At 36.5% G+C, this 9,777-nt stretch overlaps 1 protein-coding gene across 1 annotated transcript in view; it reads left to right on the forward strand.

Annotated features, from left to right (window-relative positions):
- Positions 1–7,052, forward strand: part of MYO5A (myosin VA (heavy chain 12, myoxin)) — a gene marked incomplete at its 5' end in the record, with an annotated part of 58,556 nt that extends 51,504 nt beyond the window's left edge. Inside the window, 6 exons of the mRNA XM_009702361.1 lie at positions 240–329; positions 1,060–1,210; positions 2,061–2,343; positions 3,179–3,353; positions 4,662–4,742; positions 5,632–7,052. Of these exons, the coding sequence (XP_009700663.1) occupies positions 240–329; positions 1,060–1,210; positions 2,061–2,343; positions 3,179–3,353; positions 4,662–4,742; positions 5,632–5,784 (933 nt within the window). The remainder of the gene's footprint in view (positions 1–239; positions 330–1,059; positions 1,211–2,060; positions 2,344–3,178; positions 3,354–4,661; positions 4,743–5,631) is intronic.
- Positions 7,053–9,777: the final 2,725 nt, after the last annotated feature.

Genomic DNA, 9,777 nt, shown 5'->3' on the forward strand with positions numbered 1-9,777 from the left:
CTGTGGAGGAAATCGTATTCTGAAAGTTCTTGAAAAATACTACAGAAAACAGGGAGGGTGTTTAATGGTATTTTGCCAAAAATCTTGCTTTTCTAATACATCACTGAAAGTTTTGCAAAACATCAAAATCTTAGTAGCTACAAGAAAGTGGATTTTAACTTTTTAATTTTTTATCTAAGATTTTATTATTTTTTTCCTCCTACCAGTCTTTGTTGAAATATGTTTGTTTTTATCTTCAGAAAAGAGGTGATGACTTCGAAACAGTGTCCTTCTGGCTATCTAACACCTGCCGATTTTTGCACTGTTTGAAGCAATATAGCGGAGAAGAGGTAAGTGGTGCTCCTACTCTGATTTTTTTTTTGCTCTACAATACTATTGTGAGCACTACTCTTTAACAAATTCCTGTAATATCTCAAAATCTAGTCGAAGTCTCTTAAAACGGCTACAATTTTTGGAATGATGGTGATGACATCAGTGGGAGGCACGGGGAGATGAGATTTGAACCGACTTCCTTTTATTGCAGGCTGGGGGCCCAGAGGATAGATGACATTGTGCTCCTGAAAGTAGCAACTCATTAAGTACAAGAATCTGGCTGCTACCATTATGTTGTTTAGTAGTGATTCACTGCACTTCCTATGAAAAAGGATGCATTAAGCCCTTTAACCATAGTATGGCAGACCAGTTTACATTTGGAGGCTGTGGTATGCCTAATTCCTTTTTCAGACTTAACTGGGCTTTTGGCATAAATGGCCAGGTGAGAATGCCCATGCTGGAGCGGGAGGGAAGGGTCTTACCTGCCAGAAAGTTGGCAGAGTTTGTTCCTGTGTGAGATACTAGAAGTTTCAAGTCAAGGAAGCAGATGTTGCACAAGTCACAACTGAAAAGCAAATCCTAGCATTAGCCTCAATCAGAAGAAGTTCCAAATTAAAGTTTTGAGGGGCTGTGACTATTACTTTGAAAGTATTATTTGTCAGTTGCATGAAAAAATACAAATACTGGGTCCGTGTAATATTTTTGTATTCCATTGAAGCATTCGTTTCTGTTATTTTATTAATTCAGGGGTTTATGAAGCATAATACACCTCGTCAAAATGAACACTGCCTCACTAATTTTGATTTAGCTGAATACAGACAAGTACTGAGTGACTTGGCTATTCAGATCTACCAACAACTTGTCCGAGTGTTGGAAAACATTCTGCAACCAATGATTGGTAAGGCAAAGTTGAATTCCTCAAACTTGACACTGTAGTACCAAAAGGAAAATTGTGATGGTGGCAATATACTGTATCTTGTATTTCTTCCTAACTAGTAGAGTCTCATTAATAGTTCTTGTGGTATTCTGTTTATAGATGACAAGGACTACACTGGACAGGTTGGGTTAGACGGAAAACTAAACTGTCGCTGGTTCTTCTGGCAGTGACAGAGTAAATCAATATACCTTATTCATGCTTGTCAAAAATCATGCATTTACAGGAAGAAACTGTTAGGACAGTCTGATATTTGTAGCCCTGTCTGTTGGGAAATAACCCATGGAAAAATTGGACTTTAATTACATGAGAACTCATAAATAAAATGAATATGGAGAAAAATGCTTGGTTGTTATTATGGACAGCAATTAGCAATGAAATAGCTAGCAGTGATGAAGCTGACATTCTGAGATATTTTTTTTTTTTCATTAAAAGTACTTTTCATTTTTCTTGTCAGACTGTACTCTCACACAAATTTTCATTATGCTTTCCAATCACAACATTTAGAAGAACGGAACAGCTTTTGGTTTGCTGAATCTGCTGCTCATATGACCATGGGGGGAAAAAAGTATTTTGTTGAGCTGAAGTTAGACTTTCCTTTCAAACACACATGCTGGAATCTTTGTAAAAACCCTCTAAGTTTAGATTTTGCACAACATGGTGGGACACGGAATTGCTGGAAATCATGGTAAAGTCTGGCTAGCAGAAAGCCCAGCATGCTCCTTCTGTGTAAATACTGTTTTGCTGTCTTCCACAATATGCTTATATATTAGCAGTTTTCAGTCATTATAATAATGTTGTCACTCAAATGCAGTTTCAGGAATGCTGGAGCATGAGACTATCCAAGGTGTCTCAGGGGTGAAACCAACAGGGCTGCGGAAGAGAACATCCAGTATTGCTGATGAAGGAACCTACACTTTGGACTCCATTATTCGGCAGCTGAACTCTTTCCATTCAGTGATGTGTCAGCATGGAATGGATCCAGAGTTGATCAAACAGGTTGTCAAGCAGATGTTCTACATCATTGGGGCAGTGACGCTTAATAATCTTCTCCTGCGCAAGGACATGTGCTCATGGAGCAAAGGAATGCAGATAAGGTGGGAGAGCTCATGTTACACTTTTCTTGAATGTGCTGCTGGAAATCTTAGTGAACTCTTGACACTGCTGAACATCATTTTGATGGAATAGCAGATGCATTTTCAATATTTGTTTTTCTGCACACAAACAGTTGCAGATGCTGTTAAACTGATTTTGTGAGGTTCAGCTGAAAAAAGTTTGCTTAACTTAGGCCAAATCCTACCTGTCTTTCAAGGAAATGTAGTAGAAGCAAAACAAAAGTATTTCATCATCAAGTAGGAATCAGAACTGTAGGGAAGTGTTGGTAGTTGCTTTCTCAGCTTTTAGAGAGGAATAGCAAACATGCCTGCTGTGTTTTTTGTATGCTGGTGGTGCAGTGGATACCTGCAGTGTTCATCCACACTGTAGTTTGCTTCGTCCTGCAGTAAAGCCATCTTACTATATTCCTGCATTTGGCATCCATTGTCCAATGCATTCTACTGGCATATGCAAGGAAATTTAGCCAAGGCATTCTAGTCCCTCAAGTAACCTTGAAAAACCTCGTGGTACATTTGCATGGACAAAATGTCATTTGCCTTTCTTCTTATACTCATCACATTCCTGCAATTAATAGAAACAAATGAGAAATGCTAGTTAGTGGAAGTCTTTGGCCATAGTTTCTAACTGTTTTGAAAATCAAAATTTCCTGCCTTAATCAGAAGGGAACGGCATGGAGACAAAATTACAAGAAATGACAAGTATGAAGGAAAAGCATGTAAGGACAAAGAAGAAACACTGGGAAAGAGAAATTGAACATCCTTTCAATTTAGCAATAATTGAGCATTAATGTCACGATGCTCTTGCCTCCTTGTACAGATACAATGTGAGTCAACTGGAAGAATGGCTGCGTGATAAAAATTTGATGAATAGTGGGGCTAAGGAAACACTGGAACCCCTCATCCAGGCTGCACAGTTGTTGCAAGTAAAAAAGAAAACAGATGAAGATGCAGAAGCCATTTGTTCAATGTGCAATGCACTCACTACTGCCCAGGTAAGCAAACTCTCATTGTCTGTTCTGCTGTCACTTTTGAGCAGTTCTCTGCTCCATTGGTGTTTGCTATGCCTGCCTGCACTGCCATCGCACATGGATCAAAGATTTCTTACTTCGTTTTGCATTAGTACAACTAAACCAGATTAAGTTTGAGAGGTAAAAACCAGACCAGACATTTTTGAGGTCTGCTGTTCAAGATAAGTTTTGAACAAATGAGGGGAAGGTCACTAGATTGTGCAGTGTGTAGTACTATACATAGTCTCTCAGTTTGTGAAAATCCTTAGAGAAAACTCTTCCCTCAAAGACGTCTCTGTACTCCACACAGCTCTGCCTCGGATACTAGGAAATGATCTTTCTGCTGTCAGAGTTAGTATCCAGTTAAGTTAATGGACAATTCACAGAGAGCTGTTGTCTCAGGATCTGCAAACAAAAGTGTTAAGTTACTGTACCCATTAGCCTCAGAAGGCTGAACCAAGTGTATCTCAGTAAACAGCTCAAGACTTCTATTTATGAAAGGCTTAGATTTTGTACAGATAAGTTGCACTTTTTTTTTAACAATGCTACATTTGCATAGAGTTTGTACAGGAATAAATGGATCCAAGCATCTTTGATTACTGAACATGCCATCAGGAAAAAGAAGAAATTTCTCCATTTCTCTCACCATGGTGTCGGCACTAGCAGTTGCGTTGATATAGCTGTTTTGATTTGCTGGAAAATCTGTTAGTTTTGTGCTGAAATAAGGAGTTCATATTCCACATACTTCAAGTGTTTTAACTTTGTTAAAAAGAGTTGTGTTTTTTTAAGAGAATAATCTAAAAAACTAAAGAGAATAAGTTTAACCCATATTATTATTTAATGTCTTTGTGGTGCAGTTCTTTCCTTTGGTGGTTTTAGCTCTATTTTTAGAGAAATAGCTCACTCTCTTGAAAAACACTGAAGTGGTAAGACTTTCTTGAGTGGAAGCTATAGAAGGTCATAATTATAGGGTCAAAATTAGGGTGAGAAATTCAGCATGTTTCCAGGGGGTGTAGGAACACAATCAGTTACTTATCATCTGATTTTTTCATAATTTTGTACAGAACTCTGTTTCTGCCTCCAAAGAACACGTATTCTGAAGGAGGCAGTCGTATAACAGCATTAAGCAGGTGATGAAATTCTGTATGAATCAAGAAAGTAAAAAATAAGAAATACTTGTAAAGAATTTTCTTTTTAAAGTAGCTAATTTAAAAAGTGTATTATTAGTAACCATGAATGCATCTGTTGATTCATCAGTAAAATGAACCTAAGAATGGTTGTTCTTTTTCACAGATTGTAAAAGTTCTGAATTTGTATACTCCAGTTAATGAGTTTGAAGAGAGAGTCTTGGTATCATTTATACGTACAATACAGGTATGGCTATATCTTTTCATCAAAAATCATTTGACTGTTTCTAAGAAACCCTCTAATGAGCCAAAATAGCTTGCATCCTGAAATAAATTCAGAAATCTGAAGTAAACTAGGCTTTTTAGCTATCATTTTTTAACTGTGTTGAAAAGGTGATGTCAGCCTTAAAATTTTAAGCAATCACAATTTACTGCCTCCAGACTTGCATGAAAATGTTAGTTTCCCTGTCAGTATGTACGAGATTTTTGGAAGGTGAGAGGTTTTTGTGCTTATACATCTTTGTGCATGTAAACATGTATGCCAACTTTTCAAGTGGTAACAGTTATATATGCAAATTTACTTTTGTCAGACCTATGTCTGCATGAGAAGTTCCAACTCCTTTGAAAACTGAGGCCTATGTTCATTCCAAAGTTCTTCATTTAGCCCTTGTAGTTTTATATATATTGATGAAAATGGAACCTTTTGAAAACTCCAAAGAAAAGCAGCCAGCAGAGCAAAATAAAAGAAACAAAGATGATCTTTCTGGTCTGTTAGAAATTGAATTACATTACTAGCAGAATAAGGGAGATTGGGGTGGTAGAACTGAGATAAAACTATAATTCCATTTACTGAAAAGATGCAGTTACCAGATAGTGGGCAAATTCTTCCTTTTGCAGGGAATCTAAATATTTTCAGATTGCATTGAAAAGGGAAGATATGCAGAACCGAAAATGATGAAAATAACTACAGTTTAATGGCACAATTGTTGCAAAAGTGTCAGGTCAAGTTAGCATAGAGTGTGTGTCTGTACACACAGGTGTAGCTGTAAGCACAGATTAAATGCTACCTCTTTGCAAGATGATTATTATCCGTGAAGTGGCTAAATGTTAACGTAATCACTTTCTTTTCTTTGCAGATGCGTCTGCGAGATAGGAAGGACTCTCCTCAGTTGCTCATGGATGCTAAACACATCTTTCCTGTTACTTTTCCATTTAATCCATCCTCTCTGGCATTAGAAACCATTCAGATCCCAGCCAGCTTGGGCCTGGGCTTCATATCACGTGTCTGATGCCAAGGATGTACTGTCAGTGTTAGATGGAGATCAGTTGCCTGTTATCTTTACCCATTAAAACATAGTGAGCCACTGAAAACACATTTTCTGAACAAACAGTCTATGTATGCCCAGATCTGTAGTAAAAGTAGCTGAAAAACTACCTAACAGCACCACAGATTGAAGGCTCATAGAAAGATGTGCGTTTGTGTTCAGTCATTGCATTTATGAGGACATCACTGATTCATACATTTCCAGAATATGGGAATCGGGCTTGGACAAAAATTGTGTCTTCAGCTGTCTAGAGACATTTTAGATCTTTAGTAACATATTTAAATAGTGTAAATTAAACTCCGTATGTAATCTTCTCATAGGCAGGGACCAACAGGGACAGTCACAGTCCTGAACATGGAAGACTTGAAAGTAAGGCATTTTGTAGTAGAATACACAGTCACTTGGGAGCCTGTTACATTTAATTTGTAAAAACTGGAATGGAGAAACACAAACTGGCAATATGTAAAATGATTTCTTAAACCACTTCCTTATGTCAGTTTCACATAAATTCTAGTGATAAGTCTTATAGTTCATTATATGGTATAAGTTAGGTGTTCATTTGTTAGTACTGTGGTTTACCAAGCATACTAGATTGCTGCTGCATATTGTGTTCTTTTAAATGTATGACAGTATCATACTAAGCACTAAAAATAAGATATTTCATTTTTTGTTGTCAACCTCATTTACAGTCCAATGCAGCCTGTTATTTTAACTGGATTTTTTGCAAATGGTATCAGGTAAGACCTGTAGAGGAAAATGGTAACTAAGCACAAGTAGCACACTGGAAATTACACGTTTAGTTATTTTTAAAGGTAGTTAGCTAAAGATACAGAATCTTGAAACAAATGATCAGAAGTCAATAATGATTTCAGGAGTTATTTAGATTCTGTAGTCTGTCTAATGTTCTTCTTTGTTTGTAGACCCCAGAGATGACAGTGTATGTTTTGAGTATAATCTCTTTTGTTTTGTTGCTGCTTAAAAAAAAAAAAGTATTCTTTCATACTGGAATTTGAGAGGAAAAACTTTAATAGAAAATTTCTGCAGTAGCCCAAGGCTCTCATTCTTTGAAAGGTTGACTAACGAGTACTTTAAGTAGGTTTTGACTATGATTCATGGTGATTTAATGGTTGGAAATCCAAAGTGCATAATGAGAAACTGAGTTATTTTGGATGTTGCATATCTTACTGGAAATACTTCTCTGTCTCACACGTCTTGGATCTGCTATATAGAATTCACATTTCACAATGTGCAACGTAAGCACAGAATCCTTCCTTAAGGCTCCAATTCTGAACTTTAAAACAGGTAGTTTGTGGTGTATGGCTCAAATATACATGTAAAAAAAAGCCACACACATTGCTGAATTGCGTTGTGCAATATTTTTATGTATTATAATAATTAGCAATTTAGTATTATCATTAATTTCTTTTAAAATATTGAGAAATAATCTAGAGGTACGCTATTAGACTATTTGGTACTAATCTGCCTGCAAACTCGCAGAAAAAAATTGCTATTAAGCAGACAGAAACATTTCAGTTATGTTTTACTTGAGAGGTAGACATGCTGTTTGTATGGTTGCTCAAATTGGTAGTGAAGACAACCTAAACTTTGTCGGTGTCATTTTACGATGCTCATGTCGTCTTATTTTCAAATGTGTGTGTCCCATATTGCGTTTGATGGATCATGCCAGTACTTCCAAGAACCTAATACTGCATTGCATAAATGTTTTGAATGATCTTTGCTAAATGATTTAGATTGTTTTCCTGTGCATGGTATACTAAACACTCTTTTTTCAAATGTTACTTGATTTCTGAAACTACAGCTACTGTTAAGCGGCTCCAAATGAGGTATAATGTAGTTTTCAGACTGTTAGGGGTACTGTACTTGTGAGAATGTAATGGGAAAGCCTTCACATCCAGTAACAAGGTTAGGAAAGAAAATAGTGAGAACACGCTGACCTACAAATATTTTCTCCTATTGAACAACAAACAATTGGCATTACAGTATGTTCATACTGTAGATCAGGAAATGTATCCACTACTTAAGCATTAGTGTTTAAAATATATGCCGAAATGTATTTTTGTTTATTTTTTAAGTTTACCTGTAAAAAGCCTTATTGTATCTTGTTTCCTTAAAAAAGTAGTGTTTAGTAATTTATAGGTATTATACTTAAATTCAGTGATTTGACTGGTATTACTTTTATATCACATTAAAAGTATATGCTGCTTGACATGTTTTAAAGGAAAATATTTTTAAGTTGGAATAGATGTGTAGTTGGTAATTCATCCAACATTTTACATGGCAGTATTTTACATGCACTTTTAAGAAGTAAAATTTTAGTGTCAGTGTATAATATATCTTTCACCTTAGGCCTAATATCTCTTTAACCATGGAATATAATGCAGAATTATTTTAACAACTTTTTTTTTCCTTTGAATCATTGTTATGCTCTTTTAATGTGGACATATCTTTTATATTTTAATTTATTATCCATTGCTATGATAGCTTTTATCAGATGCTGGAAAAATACTTGTCAATGACCCCTTAGAATTATATACAGTTATACTAGAGATTTTGCACAATAATTACCTCATTGAGTTTGGTGTATTTTTATTCCAGTGATTATTTTATTCTGAAGTTTAGGACACAGTCTTCTATCCAGATTTTGAAAAATTGCTTCTCAGACTTCAATCTGGGATGGAATGTGAAAGTGCTTAAGTCCGTTAAATACAATTAATCTGTTCTATCTATCACAGGAAAAAAATAGGATCAAGTTCAATGTTGAAAAGTTGGTTTAATATCCAATAACACTTGTTCCCAACTTGGACACACCAGCATTTGCAATTTGAAGGTCTGTGTAATTTGTGATTTAAACTGAACACATTTCAAATACCGTACAAAAACTATGAGTAAACACTTGGTTTTTTAAGATGCTGATATTTCACGTGATAAATAAAAGCCTTTAAACATAGGTTTTCACTCAATGCCACTACAGTACATAGATGAAAACCAAAACATTGTCAGAATGACCTGAGCTCTGATCTGTTGTAGTGTCTGATGTTGTACTTAGTAGATGTATGCATCATAAAAACTGTAGCCTAATAGCTATCACTGGGAAATGTCCAAATAAAATACAACTGTAAGATTTGCTTTGGATTTTTTTCGTTTGGTTGGTTGGTTGTTCATAAGCTGCATGCTGGCATAGCCCCCAGGTGTTGACATGGGTTCCCTCTACCTTGGTGGCAGACTTAGTGTTGACTGCAAGGGAGCTGGTTAAAATCTGAGGATTGTATAAATACACACCCAGAATACCAAGTGTGCCATAAACTGTTGTGCATATTTGAAAATATCTTGTTTGACATAACTTACTTCTGTTAGGATATTTTGTCGCCAAATATTAACTGTTACTGAAATAAGAATTAAGGTTTGTACTTTGCTACAACATTGTCTTCTGTGCCATGAAAGCTCTTTGGTGCCAGGGAGGCAGGGAGGGCTAGTCGCCCCCTGGGCATATACCCACCTGCCAAAACCTGGTACTGTGTTTATTCAAATCTTCTTTCTCATAAAGGATATTTAAATATAATACCTATTAGTGCCCTAAGCTTACTAAATGCATTCCAAGTTGTTTATCCTAAGTTTGTTAGAGAAACTCCTTCATGGTGTCTTACAAGAAGGTGATTAATGTTTGTGTTGGTTTTCCCTACTCAGTCAGGAGTGGCTCCCCTTGTGATCCCTCTGGCAGCTAGAGCGGCTATTATTCCTAATCCCTAAAGACGTATCCAAGATGCCAGCTTTGCCAATATGGTAATTGAGAGTACTCCTCATCTCCACGATACTTAAATGCCTGTCAAAATTAGGAGCTAGCCTGCAAGTTCTCCGCACACAAAGCCCCACACGGCTAGGAATGCTTTAACCGGGAGTCGCGGGTCACTGAGGCGAACAGAGCGCCTCAGCTGCGCC

The sequence above is a fragment of the Cariama cristata genome, unplaced genomic scaffold, assembly GCF_000690535.1.
Source record: "Cariama cristata isolate BGI_N322 unplaced genomic scaffold, ASM69053v1 scaffold17490, whole genome shotgun sequence".
NCBI classification, from domain to species: domain Eukaryota; kingdom Metazoa; phylum Chordata; class Aves; order Cariamiformes; family Cariamidae; genus Cariama; species Cariama cristata.